This window comes from Eptesicus fuscus, chromosome 5, assembly GCF_027574615.1.
Source record: "Eptesicus fuscus isolate TK198812 chromosome 5, DD_ASM_mEF_20220401, whole genome shotgun sequence".
NCBI classification, from domain to species: Eukaryota; Metazoa; Chordata; class Mammalia; order Chiroptera; family Vespertilionidae; genus Eptesicus; species Eptesicus fuscus.
In genome coordinates, this window is record NC_072477.1 from 40010216 (window position 1) to 40035593 (window position 25378).

The following is a 25378-nucleotide window of genomic DNA, read 5'->3' on the forward strand; positions in this document are numbered from 1 at the left end:
AATCACTGGCATCCACAGCGAAGATGGTCAACATGCCAGTGTGCTTTTATTCCCTCCGTGGGAAAAGCCCAGCGACCGCAAAGGTTTTCACGCATGATTTTAAAATAGAACGCAGTCGATGTGACTTCTGTATATATGTCTTAAGAATAAGCTCTAGCTACTGAATAAAGTTGGCTTAACATATTTCTAATGACAAAGGCACTTCTTCTCTTCTAAATACTATGGAAGAATTCTTGTGATTATTTTCTGCTATACAACGCTAAAACAGTATTTCAGACAAGGTGACTCTAAGTGAAATGTAATTAAGAAAAATAAGATTCTTTTTGTGCTGCTCCTTTTGCTGAGCCAATATTGGAAAAGGGCTTTAAGTGCGGGCGAGAGAAGTGGATTCAGGCCAAGGCTGGTCCAGAGGAACTAGTTTCAGTTTTTCCTCAGACCTGGAGAAATCTCTAAGTAGAAGAAATTAAATGTGTTTTCTTTGGAAGAAGAAGAAGAACAAAAAAAGACTTCCCTTCCAAATCTATCTACACTTGCCCAAATAAAAGATCCAATTTACAATTTTTCCATTCCTTCATTGCCCTGTACATGTAAGTCCGCAAATGCACCCGGTACTAGGCTGGGTAGTTTACCTTAGACGGTATGGTTCATTCCCTCTTATGGGCTCTAAAGAGCTCCCCTTACAGTCCCCTAAACAAGAATTTACTAAAAGGCTGCAGGTGGAGTAAATGAACTTCTCAAGGCACCAATTAGGAACGAGGCTGACTCGGCAAACAATGGGCTCTGCACCCCACTAAGTCTCCTCCCCATTCTCGCAAGTTTCGTTGGCACCTTTTCCTGTCTGAATTCTCTTTAATATTCATGTCAGCATCGGAGAGATATATTTGTCATACCGATGAGTCACCTGGAGAAGAACTGGCAGCCTGGCAGCAGAGGAAGCCAACACACCTGACACTTTTACCCGCTCTCTCCGAAGACAGGTGCAGCGTGGTGGCAGACAGTGGGAGATGATTCACGTTCCAATCGCTAATTAAATGACAGTGACATCTCCAAATGGGGTCTCGTTTAGACAGAGGCAGCTTTGGAAAGATATCAATCAGATGTGCAAACCTCTATAAGGTTTTTTGCTTGCCCAGAGAGAGCAGGGATTGCCTTGATTCTGTGGGAATGGTTGGGTCTGAGGGGTCAAAATCTGTTTCAGACATGGACCTCCGATATGAATCTGCATCCTAATGATCATGCAAACCCCTAAAATCTACTCATCTAATCGCATTACCAAGAATTAGTACAACATGAATTTGCAAAATAAAACGGAAGGCATTAAAATATAAACAAATATGCAAAGTAGCATTTTGGGGGGATCAGAAGCTGGAGTGTTAAGTGGAGTAACCCCAGGGTGCCATAACTCAAGATCAAGGGTTAACCACGAGCTTAATACTGTCAAGTTGAAGCCTGCTCCTAGAGGCCCTCTCTGCCTCCCTCTTCTTCACCATGTGTCTCCTCTGGCCCAGGACTCTGGGGCTCCTAATAGACTGCTCTGTCCTGTCTGTGTCTTGGCCCAGCCCCCCCAGGACTGGCTGATAAACTCCTCAGATGAAAATTTCCCCCTCCTTTGTCATTCTTGCTAGGGCAGACGTGGGGGCCTCCCCGCAGTCAAGAGGAGAGACTACAGCCATTTCTGTGACCCACTTCGTTGGAAGCAACTTCAGATTGCCCGCGGATAATAGAACCAAGGTGGATCCGTGTCTACACGGAGCTCTGAGGGGCAGATAAACCTTGGCCTGAACCTTCACATGGTGGCTTTCCACAAGCATTTTCAAGCCAAGCGTGGGGTAAGTTAAAGAGACCACACAAGGGGCAGCTAAATGACAGGGATCACCTCGGCATCTGGGGCGGGTACAGCTGCTGGCACCACGGCTACCCCTTTGCCTTCGGGAACCGTGCTGGGATGGAAAGAGGACGCTGCACCGAATCTGGAGAGACCTGGCCCCCACATCCCACCCCGCAGGAGCCTAAAGCCCAGTTCATGGCAGCTCTATAGTCAGGGGTCACGGTGGCAAAGGCACCACCTGCTTCCCCATCCAGGAGCCTGCGATACCTTCGTTTTCCTCCAGCTTCCGGATGTGGCGCAGGATGGGCTGCAGGTTCATGTAGAGGCGGTGGCTGTTGCTCAGCAGCTGCAGGAGGTGCCTGGAGCGCAGGGGGCACCCCGTGTAGTAGATGAGCTTCCTGGCTGAGGGCAAGCCATCTGGCAAAATCTCAAATTTCTTACCCTGGGGAGGGAAAGCATCAATCAGACGCGGGAAGCAAAGTCTCTGATTTGCCCAGGTCCCCTTCGTTGTCTACTTGGTAAGGAAAACTACAGATTCAGAACAAGATGTGCAGCAGGGCCTCGGATAACGTCGTTCCGTCACAGCGTTGATGAGATGCTATGGGAACGCAACTCTTGCTTCTGTCAATTAGCCTACAGTACAATGGGTTGTGCCGTACGTCATTTTGCTTAAAGTCGCTGTACCTGTGGATGACTTTGAGGACTTAGTGTATAAAGCTCCATTCAAAATTTGCTGAGACATAAATTACTGTGTTCCCTTTCAAAACTGTCACAGACAGAGGGTTACCCAAAATTCAGGAAAGGCTCTGGCAAGGGTCTTCTGGTAATCACTGACTGGGTACGACAGCTGAGGAAGATCTTAGGTGTCTCTGGCTGGTCAGGCCATTTATACAATGGAGAAGAGAAGGGCCCATCATGCAGCATCCTCCAATGCAATCCCAACACTTAACTCAGCAAACAAATTCCAGGAGCAGAATGCATTCAGATATTTGTGAAACACGTGCCGTGTACCGAACCCTGCGCTAGACAGACACTGAGGAAACTACAGTGAATGGGACAGACAAGCTCCCCACCCTCGTGGAGACACATTCTGGTGGGACAGATGGTAAATTAACACACAGAATAATTATAGCTTATGATAAATTCCGGGAAGGAAATAAATAGAATTATGATGGTGAAAAATACTGGCTACCTATTTAGGGTTTAAAAATATATATAAAACTTCTCTAGCTGGAAGAGACAGTGGTGGGATGGGACAAGAAAGAGAAAGAAGAGCTACAAGTGTCTATCAATAGAGATATAAGGGATCACATTCTTTAAGTCTGGGATCATTAACATAAAGTTCGAAGTTGAGGGCAAGAGTCTGGCAGAGTTCCTTACAGTTCTAGAATATTTTGAATTTCTTTCACTTTCCTAATAATGAATAAAGCAGCAGAACTACAAAAAGGAGTATTCCAGACACAACGATTCTCAGCCGGAGAGGAGAAGTGAAGCAAAGAGGGAGGCATACTCTAACTTGAAGTCGAACGCATACTCTAACTTGAAGTTGGTACAAAGCAATATGGGTTTGTGTAACTCAGACAGGGATAGAATTTTTCACCTCTGGACTTCTTTAAAAGACCACCAGTGGATCCCAATGCTAGAACAGTAATAACTGATACTTAACAAGCTGTAAGCAGATGTAACTCATTAATCCTCACCATCAATCTGAACTGAAGAAACTAAGGCACAGAGAGGTTAAGCAATTTGCTCAAGGTCACACAACTAGGCAAGGGCTGGGCTGGCTGCATCTGGGAAGTCTGTCAAAGTAGATTCCTCCACAGTCACCGAAACAAATCTCTAGGAGAGGAGGACGAGGCACAAAAGTCTATAACTTCAACACGTTCCTCAGATGAGTATGACGCAAAACTAGATTCACTGAGTCCAGGACCCTTAAAACACTCAATTTCAGAAATGCATGTTATGACTACTTAGTGTGGGACATGAAAGGGGCAAGTCTGGCAATAATGCACTCATTTCAAACAGCTCAGATCCTTTCACAAAGAGCTGGAACAAAGGAGAGCCAGTGGGGAGGAGGCAGGCAGGCCGTGCTTAACACTGAGTAAAGTGAAATCAGATTGAACTGTGCCCAAGTAATTAAAGTAATGTAAAGTCAGGAACAGGTCTTTGACTCACAGGGCAGTGTGGAATCAGTGCCCAGTGCTATTTGGCAATACACCCCTTTATTTATATAGGCCATCTTCCTTAGGGGAGAGAGGCCATGTGCACAAATCCTTATCTTCCTCCTTCCTTTGTGTATTTTTTCAGTAGCTTCTGAACAAAAGAAAATTGTGGATTTTAATGACTACTAGACAGACACACTATTAACTGTAATTCTTTGAACTCTATTCAGAAATGGAGATAGCTAGCAAAGTAAAGAAAAAGCTGGAAAAATCATGAATTTGCTCTAAGAAAAAAGGCCACTATCCTCAATATTCTAAAAATAGAGGTATTTTTCCTGTTAAGAACTATAGACCTTTCTTTATAATGATGAGTTTCAAAGAGTCAGATATTAATAGAAACATCTTTTTATATCACTCTTTATTCCTTCTTCAAAGAAAGTAACTTCCAAAGGAACTGGCCGGCCCCACACGAAGAGAACTTACCCTGTGATTATGGTTTTCTGTTTTCTAATCCCTCTGCTGTACACTTTTAAAATAATTCTACTTGATGAACTCATCTTGTACTTTTCTCACTACATTTCTTTTGCAAGTAGAGTAACTTAGGGTAGTGTGGTGAAGACCAGGCACACAAATTAAAATTAGTAATTTATTTTGCTATAAAATTCTTTAATTTTAGCTGTACTACTGATGAGTGACAAAAGGATATAAGAAATCTAATTATCTTCACTGCTGACTTCTTAAAAATATCAACTTTTGGGTCTGGGACAATATTGTCTTAAAAAACAAGAAACAACAAAATTCCAAAAACAAACAACTGAGTAATTTATTTTAGCCAGTTATTTTAAACTTACCACAAATACCAACTTTCCAACATTTGTCCAGGGGAAGTCATAAAGTAATTGTTTCTCTTCATCTAAATTCTGTGGGAAGAATTATAATGCATATAGAGTTACTGATGAAACAGACAGACACTAAAATTACTCTAACTTATCTCCCAGAAAACTAAAATACATTAATTAAAATCTGAAAGAGGTCCTCATCTCTCTTTGGAGATGTGCAGACAGTAATTAAAAGATTAGTGATACGATTCAGTAGTTTCCGGTTCCTGAGTGACTGCATCATTAACTGGCCCTTTCAAGGCAATCTTTCCGCTTTTGGCCTATCCCTAAATTTAAATAAAAAGTCCGAAAGACTCGGGCATTCGGGAGATGAGACAAGGTACTCAGACTTTCATCTGTGGATATTTTGCCTACATCAAAGGAAAGCTATCCTGATACTCTCCTAGCTCCCCCAGAAAGAGGCTTTTTCTCCCCCTTGTCAATGGCTGTAGCACCATCCCACCTACTTACTCAAGGGACAAGCTTTATCAGAAAATGAGTATGTCATCTTTAGAACTATAACTGCTCCAGAGGACAAAAATATACTAGAGTATATTCAACGTCAATGACACACACAGGAAAAGTTATGAACGGGGGCCAATCTTTGGCTTTTTGTTTTCTGTTCTGGAAGACTTGTTACTACATGGTTTGGACTGGATCCCTTTGTCTATCCCACATCGTCCACATCTGTGCACACAAACGGGAAGCAACGACCAATCCATGGCCACCAAAGGCGGGTGAAGCTATCACAGGACCACAGAGGCACACTGTCACTGTGAGACAGAGCAGTGCCTATTGGCCACTCAGTTCTCTCCTTCACTCACCTGGAAAATCTGTATTCCCCGCATGGTCAGCCCGAGGGTCAGAGACGCTTCAATCTCCCTTTTATCCTGGGGGAATACAATTTTACGAAAACGTCTACGTTAGAACCTTGAGTATAAAATCATAGTTACATTCTGAGATGCACCAGACTTTATATGTTAAAAACTGGGTAAATCTCCCAGCTCAGAAGCTAAGATTACAGGCAAGCCTAAATACTTAAGGGTCTCTCATGAGGACAAATAATAAAGCTGTAAAAGTTTTATATCGGTTAAATTTTTTTTAAAGTACTTATTTTTTAAATGTTCAATTATTACTTACCAAAATGGTATACGTTCTACCAGCTAACCCATAAACTATAAACAATAAAGTATAACTACATAAGGAAAAAAAATTCTCCAATTAAGAATGTACTCAGGTGGGAAGAGATCAACCAAAGAACTTATATGCATTTATGCATAACCCATGGACACAGACAATAGTGTGGTGAAGGCCTGGGGTCAGGGGTGGGCTAGAAGGGATCAACGGGAAAAAAAGGGGACATATGAAATGCTTGCAACAATAAACACTTAAAAAAAAATGTACTTAGAACTTGGGCCACATCTTTTTAAGTGCTCATCTGTAAAAGTATATATAAATCATAGAGTATAAAATAAAAGAGACATAATATTATTAAGTAACTAAACTATTCTCACTATAAGATTTCTCAGTAAAAAAAATAAATATGTACAGATCTTTATTATAGGGCCATTTCCCCATGAACATGGTTAAGAAGTATTTTTTGAAAATGCATCCTCACCAGGCACAGAAAAGAAAAGACATAGCCTATTTTTACTCTTTGGGTTGTTTCTGTCCAACCAACATATTTTTACATCACGAAAAGCACATATAGTAAGAGAAACCAATCCATCACTATGAGTTTAGGCCAATTTCCCTTTCAAGGCCGTTCTCATTGTTTCCTGAAGTAAGACTGTGCTCATAAAAACACTGGCTGTGCATGTATGAGGTGTGCAGTGCTGGAAAGGGAGCACAAAATTCTTTTTTATTCTTTTTCAGGATGTTTCCTATCCTCCATCTACCTTATTTCCATTTTGTAACCAGGCCTTAAATGAAGCAGTTTCAGTGGCTTCCAGTTGACTTCTCCGAAGAATAAAATTTCTGCCCATGAGGCAATGATATCTATTTCCCACTTCATTCAGTTACATTACTATGATTAATTATCTCATTTTAAGCAGACTAGAATCATTTTCCATGCCATGTAGAAGTACCGCACTTTAAGTTTGAAAGATTTTTATACAAGATAAATTGAGGCTATCTACTTCACTAAATAGTTCTTAATAGGATTTTAAAAATTGATTTTTAGAAAAAGAGAGAAAGAGAAAGAGAGTGGGGGGGGGGGGGGAGAGAAACATCTATTTGTTCCACTTATTTATGCATTTATTGGTTGATTCTTGTATGTGCCTTGACCAGGGATCGAACCTATAACTTTAGGGGATGCTGCTCTAACTAATTTAGCTATCTGGCCAGGGCCAATAAGATTTTTTTAAATACTAAATTTCTTTATCAAATAAGAATCACTAATGTACTAGACACTCCACTTGGTTATTTCAGATTCATTATCTCATAGAATTTTTCCCAACCTTGAAAATGTATGGAATCATTCCCACTTAATAGATGGCCCAGGATTACAGTTATATTTACTTAGGATCCGGTTATAATCAGTGGTAATACAGGGTTTTTAAGTGACTAAAGGCCCGGTGCACAAATTTGTGCAGGGGTTGGATCTGGCCAGCCCACCCTGATTGGGCCAGGCCGGCCAGGGGGGAGGGGACATGTGAGGTTGGCAGGCCGGCCCCAACCCAGATCAGGGGGAGGAGGAGAAGCGATGGGGGGCGGGCAGGGGCAGGACCGGCTGGGAGGAGGGGGGGGCAATTTGCATATTAGCCTTTTATTATATAGGACATCTGATTCCAAAGCCACAGTCTTTTCAATGCATTATTAATACTTTTCATACATTTTAAAATTATAAGCTGATTGTAAAAAATGTCACTTATTTGAATTTTCTCCTATAAATTGTCACAAACAAAATTTAAGGAAAAAAACAAACAGATAGCTAAGTCCTTTAGGAATTTAGCCAAAAAGATACGATGGAGCTCAATTATGCCTTTCAAGGATGACAGGGCATTAACAGTGCACCTCTTAAACATGGAAGAGAGAAGAAATACCATCCATTGGTTCCTTCCTAAGTTTTTGAACCAGGCAATATGCTCGCCATCAGTATATCCAATGGTGTAGTGGTGCTAATTTTACCGCAAAGGGTATGGAGTGATACCAAGCATAGTAACAGTGACAAAGGTAACAACTGCTTGAAGCACCTTTTACCCACTGTCCTTTACCTATTCAATGAACCTCAGAGGTAGGTCATTACCATCCCCATCTAACTACGGGAAACTGAAGCAGAGAGGTTAAGTAACTTGTCTAAGGTCACACGATGAGAGGTGAAGCTAGGAGTCAATCCCACAAGTTAGGCTCAATAGACCACACTCTGAACCACTTCATCCTATTCGGTTGGAGAATATACCTCTGGATACAGAAGTGGGGATTCAGGAGTGAAATATGGCCACGACTGGGGAGGAGAGAAGACAGGATCCCATAAATGTAGTGTGAGGGATTCCCTGCAGAGCCTGGCCCCAATTGTTATTTGGGTGTGTGACCTCTGACCTCTGAAACAAGGAGGCGAGGGATACAGAGGACACCAAAGGGAGTGACAAACATCACAGAGTTCGGTGGAGAAAGCACACAGGCTCTGACTTCAAACAGACCTGGGTTGAATCCTGGCTCTGCCACTTACTAGTTTTGTGACCTTTAGTCTGTTTCCTCGTCTGTGAAATGAAGATTATAGTTCCTATCTTACAGAATTGTGAGGATTTTTTTAAAGGATAAGTAGAAAGGGTGCCCCATAAACACAGGACTCAATAAGCACTAGCTGTCGCTGTGATGCTCTAGTCACTAATGGATACGATGCTGTATGACTTCGCTTTGGGGAATATTAAAAACTCATGATCGAAGCAGTTGCCAATGTCACTCCCCGAGACAGAAATGCAGATTTGGAGAGGAGAAAAACAACCATGGTATTTCTTTTCACCGAAAAGCCAGATTCACAATATGCAGCCCCCGTGTTATCGCGACATTAGAACCAGGAGAGCCTCCATCCTTCTCCCAGGCCGCTCCGAGATGGCCTGCGGTGACAAACAGCGGGTCACGTGAAACTCTTTTGAAAGCCCTTTAAACAGTGAGATGAGAGGTTAAGTAAAAGCCCCTTGTGATGGGGAAGGAGTTTTTTTCTCGGAAGCAGCAGGCGCGCGGCCGTCTGTACCTTATACAATCTGTAGTAGTGAACGGCCACGTCGTCCAGCCGGACGGCCTCTTTGATGTATTTAAGATGAGCCTCGGAAGCGGTCAGTGCAAACTGATCTTTATGCATGTTTGGAATGTGCTTCAGGATGTAGTCCTTCCCTCTCTTGGCAACAACCTGTTGGAATACAACGGGCATGCAATGCAACATTTGTCGGGGGGTGTACATACCCTCACCCGGAAGTGACAGAAGGACAGGGACCTAAATAAACCATATAAACTAGCTAACATCCACTAGAAAATTCCCACTTTCACTCTGTTTTCACCATCGGTTATAGTACTAGGCTGAATCAGCCAATACTCCAAGTGACAAAGTCAATGGAGCTGCAGTATTGAGTATCTACGAAGAAAAATCACAAGAAATGGGAAAAATATGTTCTCTTGGCTTTCAACTCACCAAGAACCAAAAAAAATATCGAACCAAAAACAAAACCATGCAAACTTGCAAAATTTTGTACACATCATTGCTTCTCCTTGCAAAATTACTGATACCATGAAATACATCTCCTGTCAGCACATCTTCCTACTTAACTCTTCCAAAATCACAGCCACAGCATGGGAGACTCTAAATGTTAATCCAAAAAAAAAAAAAGGCAGGGGACTGCGAGAAATTCTCTGAAACGTGTGGTTTTTGCGTAAGAGGCTGATATGAATAGTCTATTGGAATACTTATAAGAAAACAATTTATTTCATACATTCATTGTAATTCACTGTGGCTTATATTTTCATCAGATAGTAGCCTGAGCTTTTAGATGTCAAAAGTACCCAGCATCTAGCAGCTGCAGGCTAAGACAAAGGTGTCGATTAGTTAAAGGTCCTACCTGGTTTCATAAGGATTATCAATTGTGGCATTACGCAACGTAAACTAGAGTAATGTTTAAAATCATCAGAATAAAAAAACTAGAGCATTTTTAGTTTTACTAGTGAAATGTTTTATAGATACTGACATTTTGTTTCTTTCTATTGAATTAAGCATGATAAATTGCTGGCCAATTTTCAAGTTTTACTGAGAACTCAAATTACAGATTTTTCTTTCTAGATGCCTTTTACATGCAGATCATCTATGTCAGTATTTGTCAACCTTGTTCAGGCCAGAGAACACAGAGAAAACAGTATTTGTAAGGGCACCGAAGCAGTGACTTTGGTGACCCCAAGGGTTGAGGACACTGGTACCTGGGCACTCTGGATGCCACGGCGCATTGATGGGAAGCTCCGACGTAAATGCCCAAGGCTCAGTGAGCACCTGGTGACAACTAGGGAATGCAAAGGCAGGCTAATTTTGGCCCAACAGACATTGCTATGTAAAAGCTTGACACCTTTTGTGGTTTCTCTTCCAACAACTGAAGCACAATCAATCAACTGTCAGGCGGTCAACAAAAACTTACATTGAGCACCTTAATGTGAGGTGCTGAGGAAACAGGAAAGGTTAAATTCATGTCTGACCTTTAGAACATACCAAGAAACACTAAGTTTACTAGGGCTGGGGCCAAAAGATAAACAGCTATTTGAGAATAAGAGGTAAAACACCCCCACCCAGGGTCTTGTTGAGCACAGAGGAGGGGTGCTGGCACCGGCCAGTCTGCCCAGAGGAAGCTACCCCTGAGCTGAGTGTGGGAAGGAGCTAGGTAAAACAGGGAGAGGGGCTGCACAGGCTGAAAGACTTGGAGGAAGAAAGGTCCGAGTGTGAGCCTCCACAGGTGTGGAGACACGGGAATTACTGGACGATGCTACCGCATACAATTCAAGGCGTGGGACAGTCAGAAAGGAATCTGGAAAGGCGGGCAGGGGCCATGGCCTGCAAAGCTCCTCAGGCATGCTTGGGAGCCCTGGAGGCGTCCTTCGAAGCAAAAGCAATAGTTGAGTGCTCACAAGAGCTGGGAGGTGGAGGAACAGTGGTGAGGAAGGGACGCAATAGATAGTCATGTAGGAAGTTAACAAAAATACAAGAGAATTTTAGTTCTTAAGCTGGGTGATGGGTTACCAGCTGTTTATGTAAGAGGACGTTCTGGTTGAGTAGATGGGACGGGGAGAAGGAAGGGTGATCAGGGAGGGAGTTCTGTGTGACTCTCAAGTTTCTGGGTGACTGGGTGGACGGCAGTGCCGCCAGCTGAGATTGGGAACACGGAGGCAGGAATAACAGAACTGAGGTGGCGGGAAGAAGATGAATTTGACCCGGCACATTCTGAATCTGAGATGCCTCCGGGTGAACAGCGATCTCACGGACACAGGGGAGAGGTGGCTGCTAAAAGCATTCAGTTGGATGAAATCTCCCGTGATCGGGAGGGGTGACGTGTCAAGGGCAGTTGGGAAATTCAGGAAGTGAAAGTGTTCACTGGATTTGGCCATTTAAAGGTCACTGGTGACCTGAGGGACAGCCCATGAGTGGAGCGGTGGGGCGAACAGGCAGATGGAGGTGGGTTGAGGAGTTCATGTGGGAAGCAAAGAAGCAAGAAAATCAAATAGACATCACTTTTTCAAGAAGTGTTACTGAGAAGGGAAGGCAGGAGAGGCAGCATTTCCCTCCCTCCCTCCCTTCCTCTCCCTCCATCCCTTCCTTCCTTCCTTCCTTCCTTCCAGGATGAGGGTGCAAACCAAGCATGTCGTGTATGTTCTGACTGAAGAGCAGAGGGTAAAGGTAAGAGAAAGAAGTTACAGCACAGACCTGGAGGAAGGACGGGGACAGAGCATACTGGCTGGGGTAGAAAAAGTACAGTTGAATAGTTCATGCTGGAATAACCTAAATTTTCTTGCTGAAGTAAGGAGATGGTGGTCAGAGCAAGGAGTTTACTCACACACAGGGACAAAGGGCCCTGAATTACATGATGGCTCGACTTATGATTTCTTGATTATGGTGTGAAAGTAATATGCTTTCAGCAGAGACTGAACTTCAAATTTTGAATGATTTTCCCCCCCCCGAGCTAGTGATCTGCAGTTCAGTCTTCTCTCGGGATGCTGGGTAGTGGTGGTGAGCCACAGGGTCACAGGGGTAAACAATGGACACTCTGTGCCCACTGTGTCACCAGCATTTTTTTTTTTTTTTTTTGGCTTTAGTTCAAGGCTTCAAACACACTCCAGGCTGTGTTCAGGCTTCCAGCTGTGCTCACTAATGCTGGGGACCCAAGCAACCATTCTGGTTTTCACCTTCAGTACAGTATTCAAAAAAATCACAGGAGATATATTCGACACTTCATTACAAAACAGGCTTTGTGTCAGATGATTCGGCCTTACTGTAGGCGAGTGTAAGTGTTCTGAGCACATTTAAGGTGGGCCCGGCTAAGCTATGATGTTCGGTAAGTTAGGCGTATTGAATGCATCTTGACTTAACCGTATTTTCAACTTACAATGGGGTTGACTGGGAAGGAGAAAATGCTGCTCAAATTAAGAGTAAATAAGATCAAGGCCCTGTAAACACCAAAAGCGGGCTGGCACACGCCACGTCCCAGCATATTTAGAATGGAGAGCGATCTTCTTCCGCATTAACGATAAGCCAGCCCCGTCTACGAAGATAGCGCGTGTATCACGCTCATAAGAGTCGGACTTATATTTTGTACATCATGAAGGGTTTCACTGGCCACAAAACACCTGGGTTCCCATTTCTTGAAGCAGCGCGAGTCACCGCACAATGACGTAGAAGCAAGCTGGAGAAAACACTTTAGAATTTGAAAACAGTGCCTACCCAAGATGGGAAGTAAGCCTCCGGCTCAAAGTATTTTCCGTAGTGCTTATTCCTTTTGAAGTTCCCAAGGTCAGCCTGCAGGGCAAAGGCTGCCAGCAGGAAATAGGCCTCCTCGCGGAGCACACACTGAGAATGAAGCACTTGTTTTCTCAGGTGCCAGTAATAATAGAATCTTGCTGCTCTGTCACTAGGAAAATAAAAGAAAACACATTTTGATGGTATAATCCAATGGCATGTAAACAGAACCCAAATCCTGCTATCCATCTGCTGACAAGGGCTCTTCGGTTTCTGCTCCCTGCTCCCCACTCCTTCCCCACGCACTGAGAAAAGGGGAGGTTGTAGGAACACCTGATCGCTGCCTCACTGAACTCTCAGTCAGACTACCCTGGCTGCCAAAATCACATTTCCTAAGACCTGTAACAGTCGATTCATTCAGAGACTGGAAAAACGGTCTGAATCCTTCCACTGTAATATTTCATTAAACAAGTATGATAATAGAAGCCTAGGTATTTGTTGTGGTAAAATAATTTTGTTACAATAATGCTGTACACATAATATAAATAAGGACAAATCCGAGGGGACAACCCAACCCTGGCTTTCATGTTTTGCTATTCTTTTTTGTTTTTCAGCTGAGCACATTACAAATACTCTAAGGCCCCTTTAAGAAATGTTTATGAGACTGTCTAGAAAAAAAATTTAACTACAAATGGTGTGATTTTTTTTTTCCTCTTTCAGAATGAATGAACTGAAAAATGCTTCCCTTAAATCTTTTTTTTTTTATTATTATTAAGTGGGTGTTACTTTATGGGTGTGTTTTAATAGGCACATGTTATGACAACCATGATACTCCTCAAAAATGGAAATACGAGCAGTGCGCTCATTACAATCCACTGAGGTCAGAAATAAATATAGTCCCCATTAAACGTGTTGAGCAAGAAGTGCTGACTGGGGAGAACATGGTCTAGCTCCAAGAGATGTCACAGGCACACAGGACTCTGTGATCAAAGTAGAAATGCAAGAAAAAACGTAGGTGTATGTTTAACGTGCTTATTTGCCTCTTTATTATTGTAGGTTGAATGTTTTTACCTTAGATTCATAGTTCATTAGCGGATGATAATAAAAACATATGGGTTTATTTTAACCAAGATCGTGTTTAAGTATGAAGAGTTTAAAAATAAAGCATTTGACAGAAACAAACAAAAGAGAATAAAAATAAAGCATTTATGTAATTTTTTTCCCCTTGGCACAGAGTACTTTTCAGAGCACTTCTTTTTATAATGCTGACCACACAGTGTTTGGACTAGTTCATCCCAGGGGGAAAGGGCAGAAGTATTGGGATAAATTAAACATTCATTAGCCCCAGGCGGTTAATGCCATACTTAGTCAGTAAATTGAGTAAAGTGCATTCCATACTTAGTAGGTAAATTGAGTATAAACTTCATATAAACTGAGAATAACTAAAAACTTTCTCAGTCTTTAAAAAAAAAATTCTTTCTGGACTAATATATTTTACTTTGTAATGTGCCTATGGCGATGATAGAAATATTAAGAGCGAATTTCACATGTAACTCACTAGCCAAATGTGTCTGTTGTCTGTTACATGGGGTTTCTCAAAGTTTAATAAGAAATAAGTAAAACTCAGAGTTCACATTTCTAGTATTTTCTATCAGCCAACAAGATCACCTCTGAAAGTTTCTGGCACTGACTCCTCCTAAGCTTGCTTTTAAAATAGTGAACTCTGAGTTTGTATCACGGGCATAGTATTGCTCATGCAGCCATGTCCAGACAAAGAATCAATTACCTGCCCTTGCCAAAGGGCATCTAAGATTCTCACAAGATGACTCCACAGGGCATAATCTTAGCTTTAAAGCTACTACCAAGAACAGAGTAAGACCCCCACGGTGAAAAGAAAACCAGGCTGTAAACACCCATGCGTTTTTATAGGAGAGAGTTCTTGCTGCTGCCCCAACCCCCGCCCCCCCTCAACAAAAAGGAATATAATCCTTTTATCCATTTCTCTCCTCTTCACAAAAGTGCTAGTTCCTTCTTGAATGAAGTATCTTTTTGGTGACTTATGTGCTATTGAAAATGTGGAGTGCAGCCCTAGCCAGTTTGGCTCAGTGGATAGAGCGTCGGCCTGCAGACCAAAGGGTCCCAAGTTCGATTCCGGTCTAGGGCACATGCCTGGGTTGCGGGCTCGGTCCAATGTACAGGAGGCAGCCAATCAATGATCCCTTCTTATCATTGATGTTTCTCTCTCTCTCCCTTCCTCTCTGAAATCAATAAAAATATATTTTTAAAAAAGAAAGAAAATGTGGAGTACAGAGAATGTGAGTCAGCTAGTCATTCACTTATCTAACAAGTATTTGCTGAGTGTAAACTGTACCTTTATTGTAGGACCTGGGGATACATGCACATGCAAAAAGATTTAAAAAAATAAAAAAAATCTCTTGCCCTAGCCAATTTGGCTCAATGGATAGAGCGTCAGGCAGGGCTAAGGACTGAAGGGTCACAGGTTCGATTCTGGTCAAGGACATGTACCTCTGTTGCAGGCTCAATCCCAAGCCCCGATTGGGGCGCATGTGGGAGGCAACCAACTGACATGTCTCTTTCACATTAATGTTGTCTCTCTCTGTCTCTCCCCATTCCTTCCATTCTCTCTAAAAATCAATGGAAAAATATCCTCAGGTGAGGATTAACAAAAAAATAAAAATAAAATAAAAATAAAACCTATGAGACAGCCTGGCTGGTGTGGCTCAGTGGTTGAGTGTCAACATATGAACCACGAGGTCACAGTTTGATTCCAGGTCAGGGTACAAGCCCGGGTTTCGGGCTTGATCCCCAGTAGGGGGTGTGCAGGAAGCAGCCAATCAATGATTCTCTCTCATCATTGATGTTTCTGTCTCTCTCTCCTCTCCCTTCATCTCAGAAATCAATTATATGTGTGTGTGTGTGTGTGTGTGTGTGTGTGTGTGTGTGTGTATGCTGGTTTGTGTGGGAAGATGAGTGCCATGGGAAAGACAGCTTCAGACTCTCTCCCTGTCCTCATACCTGATCAGTCTGCCATTTTCCACATAGTATTGTACTCGGAAGTGGATAATCATAGGAGGTCCAAACTGGTCAATACCCTAAAACAAAGTCACATAAAAATCAAGCTATTTTTCAAAAGTAATAACTTACCACTATTTACAAGCTAAGTTTTAAACACGGAAAGGTTTTATCTACTCCTGGTGAGTGTAGCCTTGCAGCAGGCAGACAGTTGTCCCATACGGATACCAGATTCATGCAAAACCAGGAAGTCATAAAGCATCATTACTGTATCTGATACTCATTCACTGTAATGCCAATGACAACAGAAGGGGAGATAAAAATAAATGCCAGTGGAAATTTCTAGCTGAGATCCAGCTCCTTTCTCAGCGCTGTCCCCTGTGGTGACCATTTGCTCCTCATTACAAATGTTCTCTTGTTCCTCTGACATTCCACATACCAAATTCTAATATGCTGTTTGTTTATTTAGACATTCATGCTCCTTACTTTGTAGTTAGCTTTGAAGTGGCCTTCCAGTTTATCCCAAGAATTCTTAAATACAAATTGGAGGCTCTAGGATCAGACACTGGGGATTTATTCCTGACTTAGGAGGGTGATCCTGAAAACACGAGGTAAATCCCCGTGAGTGCTCCCCCGTGTCAACAGATTTCAGGTTTACTGAAGAAAAGGCCCCAGCACAAGGAAGTAACAAAGTATCAAACGTAAGGATAGTAAAAGTAGATTCAAAAGTTGCTAATACTACTTAGAACATCGGTTTGCACCGCTAACGCAGCCACAAAAGGGAACATGTACCTTTCCATACTTTGCATTTCAACGCATTATCCCATGATTACTGAAAAGTTATTGTCCAGCATTACTTAAACAGATATCCCAAACCTAGTTCTATTCTGTAAGCTATTAATACTTCATCGATGTGACATTTTAGAACTTTGAAAATGCATTTCCCTTTCCCATTCTCAACTGCATAAAATGTTGTTTACAATATTTTTCATGTAGAATAGCTCAAATAAACCTTTTAAAAAAATCAAAATAATTTTGCTCATAAATGTAATCTCACCCAAGAGACTTCGTATGGTCGTACCTTGCTGGCCTCTTTCTTCCATTCTTTTGGGCAATACTTATAAAGCTTCTGTGACAGCTCCATATACACATGCTCATTATCTGCACATTAAAAAAAGGAGACAGGTGATAAAAATGTTTAATTTTTTTAAAAAAAGAAAAGAATATACAAAGAAATAGGTTTTTCAAAGAAAGCCTCAAGATTTATGAATGTACTCTGAATTCACATACTACCAAGAAAATGCAACAAGATACTAAGACGTAAGACCTGTGGGCTAGACATTAATGAGGGCCTTTATGAATTACTTTGCTTTTTGTAATACAGCACATAAACTATTAAAATATGTAATATTCAGAAGAAATACAGTTTCCTACTTGTAGTTAGTTTCGAGGGTCATTACGGCTTACAGTCTAACTTCTAATACTGGACGTTACTTGGTTTTACCAAAACATGCTTTTGTTTAGCTCTCAGAAGACTCTTCTCACACGGGCACAATAATGAAACAGTGCAGAAACGCTATCCTCACTGCTGTATAAGAAATCAGATAACGCTGATAATAATCACACATTTTCAAGTGGGGGACCTGACCCGTGCTTTATGAAGAGCAGTCCTCGAGTATATTCTCCCCATAAAACACAGCGTGACAAGATGATGAACCATTACTCACACTGCCTTTGGGATTGATCTTGTGGGAAGAGGAGAAGAATCTTATGCAAAACAAGAATGAATGCCAAAATATTTCTTCAAGACGAGCAGAAAATAAGACTGCTAAAAACCCATGTCAAAGTGATCTAAACATGTGAAAACAAGCTAATAAAAATATAAAAGTTTTTCAGACTTCTCCAGGAGACTCTTTTAAGAGAGATTTATTTCACAAGAAAAGCCTTCAGCATTCCTATCTTGCACAAAAGTTTTTAATCTTTTTTTTTTTTTTCCTTAAAAGCTTATTTCTTTTTCTCTAATCCTCACCAAAGGGGCAGGCTCATGGGAAGCTCCACTTAAAAATGTACTCCTTCTGAAAGGGACGTGTATTTCTTGGACCACTCCAAGGATGACACACTTGACCACACTGTCACTCCTGGCTGAATGCTGGGGTTCGACTGGAAAAGTGCCAGAAGAGAACAGGTAGGGTGAAGCCACTCTTTGTCTATAGCTGGCCATATTAAATCAACCAATGTGAATGACGGGGATAGGAACAAGGTCCCAGAGAAAGAGAGAGATGCTTCTTAAATCCACTTAGACTGACTAACACCATCGCTCATCTCACCTGTGTTACTGATTAAACACGAAATGGACAAGATCAGACAACCTTCCCGTTGAACCTGATTTGTTTGGCTTGAGTTCCCGTCTGAAGAAGCAGCCCAATGAGTAGAACTGAGACTGCTGCTCACCATAACAGCACATGCCTAGTTCTCAAGTGCCACTGCCCCTGCCATCTGACAGTCTGACCGGAGCTTTGTTCTTTAAGAATTCTCAAGCACACACCGGTCCTGCAAAGCAGGTGGCACAGTAGTTCCCATTCCACAAGCGAGAGAACTGAAACGGAGGAAGTCAAGCGGCATGTCTAAAGCCACATAGTTAGCAAGTTGCAGAACCAGAATTAGAACCAGGTCATCGGATTCCTGTTCCAACGCTCTTTCGCCATGTTACAATCTCCCTGTTAAAAAGAACACCTTAAAGACCCTTCTTTCGAATCCGAAGGAAGCTGTAAACTGGTTTTATTAGACGGACTTTGTTCAACAACAAAGATCAACAGTCTGCTTATGCGGGAAGAAGAATGACCCTCAGTGCGGAGTGAACGTGAAGTTATTCAGAACCCACAGGGCGCCTTATTTCCGCCCAGGCCCTGTCTCGAAAGAACGACTGAGGTATGTACTACTGCTGGGATGGAGCTGAGCGTTTGTGCTTTTATTGCTGTAACTACCCTGGGAAGAAAGTGAAGAGCAAATGGTTGGTTCGTGGGTTCCTGACATGGTCCCTGCTCTGGCCTCCCCTAAACACACTGAAAACAGCTCACATGTGGGAGAAGCAGAGCCTTGCTTACCAGTTAATCACGACACACTTTCCAATCTGACAGATCTAAGCGTTTTATGGTACTAACCATTTTCTCAAGATATCATAAGCCTTAACATTAAACTAATTCCTGGAGCAAAAAATAATTCATAGCCAAGTGTAAATACAAAAACATTCCACAAAAAAATTCTCCTTGAAAAACTGAACAAAGATATGAAAGGTTTTTGGTACCTAGAAGATTACATTAGAGGGATTTTTTTTTTCTTTTAAATTTTAGAGAGAGAAAGGGAGAGAGAGAGAGAGAGACCTCAATGTAAGAGAGAAACATTGATCGATTCTCACTGAAGCTCTAACCATTCAGCAACACCAGCCAGGGCCTAGAGAAATTTTAAATTACTATTTGAAAGAAGAACGTTTATAAGAAATGGCTGCAGGTAAACCCTGGGACCTAAACTCTAAGGTGGCAGGGTAGAGAAGCCCTTTCCTCGACAACCTTCTCCACATAAAGTATACAGAGGAAACCGATCCCGTCTCTCAAAGTTGTAGATTCTGACTGGAGACAAGAGAAGGGGTAAGGAGGAACAAACAGAAAATAAGAGTAAATCAATAGGACACTTTGTTATATAGTCAATAGCAAGTGAATCTGAATAGAGGAAAGTCAGTTTTATTGTGTCTACATTTCTTTTCATGCCCAAAATTATAAAAGAAATTAAATTACTAAAATATCCAAGCTCATTTCCTACCAGCTCCAGCTGCTCCCTCTGGGCAGGGAAACAAAAATCAAGCTTGGTTCATTAAAACATAAAGGAGCAAACACATAAAATCCAGACTCCTAAAGAGGAAAGAATTTTTAAGTTCAAACTATAATAAATACATGATCTAAGATTCAAAATCTTGTAAAAAATACACAAGATTTTGGTTTAAAAAATGAAAACTAGACTAAAAATGATGACCAGTTTACGGGTATTTCTGGAATCACAATTTCATAATATACGCCCAATGTAAGCGATAGGTATAAAATGTCATTTCCTTTGGGATAGTTGGCTGAATCCATGAGAGATAAGGGATAAGACTTACTCTGTATAACACTGAGTCCAAACAGGTGACAGTCCTTTAGCCTGAGTAGGTCACACACCTGGACCAGCAACTGGTGACACAGAATTTTAACCTACAGGGGGGAAAAATACAACTTGAGATAATAATTCAACCACGTCCACACAGTGAGCCACAATTGGGCAATGAAATGCATTCTAAATAGATTCCTTGAAAGGATAAGCTGACACTAGCAAAACAACTGTTGGTTTATTGAAAGTGTCTACTTTTCCCTAGCCAGTCTGGCTCAGTGGATAGAGCGTTGGCCTGCAGACTAAAGGGTCCCAGGTTTGATTCTGGTCAAGGGCACTTGCCCAGGTTGCGCGCTCGATCCCCAGTAGGGCGTGTGCAGGAGGCAGCCAATCAATGATTGCCTCTCATCATTGATGTTTCTACCTCTCTCTCCCTCTCCCTTCCTCTCTGAAATAAATAAAAAGAAAAAAAATACATATATACACACACACACACTAGAGGCCCGATGCACGAAAATTGTCTAAGAGTAGGTCTTCCCCCAGCTGCTGGCACTGGCTTCCCTCTGGCACCCGAGACCTGGGCTTCCCTCTGGCACCCGGGAACCAGGTTTCCCTCGCAGCCCCAACTTTGTCCGGAAGGACATCTGGTCTAATTAGCATATTATGTTTTTATTATTATAGATATATAAAAAATCGTCCACTTTAATCTGTGGCTGAGTTTCAATAATGATTATCACAATACAAATTTTTACAACATGGTAATAAAAGTCCCAATGCAATCTGTAGGAAACTCATAAATCTTATGATACATGGGCAAGGCCTTAGTCTAAACCCATTATGGTATGTGATAAGTATTTCGGAAGGAACCCAAAACAGCCTACTCAGATTATCAAATTTGGCAAGTATCTTTATAAGGAAAGTTTTCCTCGTGACGGCCTAAGCAAAATACTCATATATTATACAATACATGAATGCCTAGCTCTTATTTATCTTAATTAATCATTTTATTGTCTTAAATACTTTTAGGTACCTAAACCAGGTTCCCTTTCTGAATTCTACTATAAATCAAATATCATAAAACCACATTAATTTGAAACCCTGGGAGTAAATTATTCTGAAAAGTCACATGTTGAATGATAAAACAGTCCTTACAAGATATAGTTTTAAAACTTCTCAAATATTTAATGAAGTGTTTTGGGAGATAGAAATTGTGCTGAGTAAACCTTGTTGAATTCAGAATGACTAAAGCTCATTAGAGTTGGAATTGACTTTAAGAGACCCTATTGGTCATTACTTCATTTTATAGAAGTAAAAAAATAAGACCCAGAAAGCTTAAGGTCAAGTGACAAAGGCAGCAATTCACAACTTTTGCTAATCTGTGTACTGTAATTCTATTATACATGTATGTTAAAATATGTGTAACGTGATAGTTTATCATTTCAGCTATAGCCATTACGGGTGGCATTTCACTTCTCATTTGTACTACAACTTGCAAATTCTGTCTTCAATGATAATATGACAATTAGAGTTTTAATTACTATAAATTCTAAATTAGTTCATTCTGAATTAATGACTTTTTATCATTACCTTAATATGTAACTCAGATTCGGAGAATAAAAACATGCTGAGACTCCTCAATAACTGACAGCCAAACAGTTCAGAATGGTGACAATGACCAATGGAGGAAGGAAAGTAGGCTCACTACTCTTTTCCACAGCCATTACTAGCCGGCAACTAATCTAAAGCACCTGATCCGCTGGAAAGCGAAAAAGGTCTGTATGTTAAGGCCAGAGACAAATTTGGGGGCTTAGGAAAGGTGTCCTATTTATATCCAGGACATACCGTAGGCTCTCCGTAAATACTTGATGAATGAAAGCCAGGAGTCTGATTTCCCTGTGGGCTCCTTTAGTTCTGTCCCACGACTCCAGAGTGCTCTCTGACCACTGAAGCAGGCAGACCATGTAGTAAATGGGAAAAGGTATGAATGCAAACCCACCAACACCACTGGGAGAACACATGTACCAGTAGGAAACCATCATCCTCTTCATTCATTAAAAGGACTTTGGATTTTGAGTTCTATAGCACCATAATTCCACTTTAAAAATAAGCTTCAAGCCCTAACTGGTTTGGCTCAGTGGATAGAGCGTCGGCCTGCGGACTGAAAGGTCCCAGGTTCGATTCCGGTCAAGGGCATGTACCTTGGTTGCGGGCACATCCCCAGTAGGGGGTGTGCAGGAGGCAGCTGGTCGATGTTTCTCTCTCATCGATGTTTCTAGCTTTCTATCCCTCTCCCTTCCTCTCTGTAAAAAAATCAATAAAATATATTTAAAAGAATAAAAAAATAAAAATAAGCTTCAATAAGCAGACTGGTAAAGGAAAAAATATCAGTTGTTACATAAAATTGAACTATATACTACAAATTTGAGACTTAGAATGTCATACAGTCTAGGGCACCTCCAATTCTTAGTTTTGACTGTAGCTAAAAATGTCAGACACAGAGCACTTAGGATAAAAACGTGATGAAAAGTTCACAGAAAAATTCTTAAACCACAAACTGTCCATGGACATAACCTAGGTTGTATTGTGTAACTGCTGTTCAAATAATGCTGTACATTTCCTCCGTACTTCCCCTATAATTATTATTATTATTATTGTTCTGCATGTTAAAAGCAAGCACTTGGAGCCGACTGATAAAGCTCTTTAATAACTAGCAGGTAAGCACAGTGTTCTTGTTTAAAAACTGCAATTAGCAACGCTGTGCTCTGAAGTCTCACCTGCCGTGAGAACAAGCTTGGGTTTCGTGCTGGCTTAGTCTGAGTCTTCTACGGCAACACGTTAGCTGTTGGGAAATCTTTCATTATTTAATCTTCGGGAGCAATGGAAACTTTAAAAAAGTGCTATAGAGTATGAGGTAGTAAGAATTAAGGCAGTATCTAAAGATATACTCTACATGAAAGTTTTTAATAAAAACAGTATTTGATCCTAAATATCAATGGTTTTGAGCAGAAATGTTTTAAATAAAGCTCTTCACTCTGGACTTAGCGAAGAGGTACAAGCTCTTGGTCACAATTTACATCACTCAAAACTTTTGTGGCTCTTACATTTGGCATGATTTTATTTCCCAAGTTTTCCAAGTTTCCACATTTAATATTTATCTGCTGATTAAAGTCATTTAAAACAGCCCCTATCAGTTCAACTCATGGGGAATTCGGAATGATCAAGACACTAAACTTATCCCACCTGCAGAAGATAACACTGTATCAGCTATGCCTGTCAGGAAGTACACTGTCTGCGTAAAGCACTAGTTACAAATGATGAAAAATCAGACCATTCATGAAATAGATTTTGCTACAGTTAATTTGTGATACCACAACTCTAAGACATCAACTGCTATTTTCTGGCAACCTTCAATGGGGTTGCTGGCAGTGAGGAGTTCCCACACGCCGTAGCCCAGGCCCTCCCTCCTTGGGTCCAATGGCTTGATGGAGAGGAATCTGGACGCGGCCAAGGAATCTACACCCCCTGGAAGAAGAATAGGCCTAACAGAGTTCAGACTCTCCCTGTGAGTTTCATTAACAAGGCGCCCCAACTGAAATAGACAAACAGCTCAGAGTGCCTGGGCACTGTGCTTTATACAGGTTCCATTTTTATTTTTATTTTTTAATATATTTTTATTGATTTCAGAGAGGAAGGGAGAGGGAGAGAGAGAGAAACATCAATGATGAGAGAGAATCATTGATTGGCAGCCTCCTGCACGCCCCCTACTGGGGATTGAGCCCACAACCCAGGCATGTGCCCTTGACCAGAATCAAACCCGAGACCCTTCAGTCCGCAGGCCGACGCTCTATCTACTGAGCCAAACCAGCTAGGGTATATGCAGGTTCTATCTTTGAATCCTTGCAATGTCCCTGTGAGGAGAGTAAGATTATCTCCTCTTTACAGATGAGGAAACTGAAGCAAAAAAATGAACTTGCCCAAGGTGCAGAGCGAGTCATGGACTATGGGTTTTTACCTAGGTCCCTGTGACTCAAACCGTCCTGTTATGACAACATATGGCACACAGCTGGTTTTGCAAAAGAAGGGAATTAAAGAAGTGCAAAATTAATCTCTGAGTAAGAACTGAAAGTAATAATACCAGCTTACCATCTATGTATGAGAAATTATGCTATGTGTTAACCCTTAATTCTCACAATCACTCGGTACCACCGGTACTATTCTCATTTTATAACAGGTGAAGATGTTGAAGCGGAGGGAGGTTTGATAAATTTTCTAAACATGGGATTTGAATTCAGGTCAGTGTGTGTTCAGTACATTCACAAAGTTCAGTACTTTTCACCACCATACTGCCCCTCAATTATTCTTCATAAAGGGAAGGCAGAAAGGGAGTTAATATAAATCAAATGCCTACTATGTGCTGAGTACTGGGCAAGTTGCTTTTGCAAGTGAGGAAGGTGAGTGAGCTTAAGAAACTTGTCCAAAGGTCACAAAACTAGTAAAATGTAGAGTCAAATGCAGAGGAAGGAAGCAGCCTGGGTCCCGGGTGCCTGCTGGTGGCCAGAGGAGGGAAGCCCTGGTCCCGGGTGCCTGCTGGCAGCAGGAGGGAAGCCCAGGTCCCGGGTGCTGGAGGGAAGCCGGTGCCAGAAGCTGGGGGAAGGAAGGCCTACTCTTGCACGAATTTTTGTGCATCGGGCCTCTAGTATATAATAAAAGGCTAATATGCAAATAGACCGAACGGCTGAACAACCAAACAACCGGTTTTATGATGTGCGCTGACCACCAGGGGGCGTGTGGGGAACATGGCAGGCGTCGGCAGCAGGTGGCAGAGCACGGAACATGGTGGGCGTTGGCTGTGGTGGGATGGTGGAGCAGGTGAGCAGGGGCGCCAGACCAAGGCGGGGTGCCGGTTGCTGTCACCGGGGCGAGCCTCCGGTGGTTACTGAAAATTCTTTGCTCCCACATGCCATGGTCCCACCCGGCACTTGCACCTGCTGCCGGCACTGGAGTCGCCACTTGCACCCGCTGCTGGTGCCCAGTGTCGGCCCCAATTGCACGGCGCTGTCAGCAGGTGCAAGCGGTGGCTGCTGGCCCCAATCGCCCCTCAGGGCTTCTCCACCTCCTCCTGCTCCTGAGGGGCGATCAGGGCCGGCAGCCGCCTCTTGCACCCGCTGCCGGCCACAGCCCCGCTCGCACCCACAGCTGGCGCTGGAGCCACTGCTCGCACCAGCTGATGGCACCGGCCTCACTCACACCCACTGCTGGTGCTGGCCCCAATCGCTCTGTGCAGTCAGTGGATGTAAGCGGGGCTGGCGCTGTCAGCACGTGGAAGCGGCAGTGGCAGGAGCGGGGCCTCCTGCAGACAGGGGACCAGGGGCCGCGGCAGGAGGGGCCGGGCAGGGGCATGGAGGATGGGCTGAGA

At 42.3% G+C, this 25378-nt stretch overlaps 1 protein-coding gene across 5 annotated transcripts in view; it reads right to left on the reverse strand.

The window, feature by feature from the left end:
* Positions 1-25378, reverse strand: part of FRMD6 (FERM domain containing 6) — an 80513-nt gene that overhangs the window by 12103 nt on the left and 43032 nt on the right. For 3 of the 5 annotated variants that reach the window (XM_008139054.3, XM_054716071.1, XM_054716072.1), the window contains 8 exons: positions 19976-20066; positions 16883-16986; positions 15829-15905; positions 12778-12964; positions 9064-9219; positions 5693-5758; positions 4842-4910; positions 2096-2270 (listed from right to left, as the gene is read on the reverse strand). In XM_008139054.3, the coding sequence (XP_008137276.1) occupies positions 2096-2270; positions 4842-4910; positions 5693-5758; positions 9064-9219; positions 12778-12964; positions 15829-15905; positions 16883-16986; positions 19976-20066 (925 nt within the window). Of the gene's footprint in view, positions 1-2095; positions 2271-4841; positions 4911-5692; positions 5759-9063; positions 9220-12777; positions 12965-15828; positions 15906-16882; positions 16987-19975; positions 20067-25378 lie in introns of those variants that run through there. The other 2 variants (XM_028141774.2, XM_054716073.1) reach the window with 2 other exon arrangements.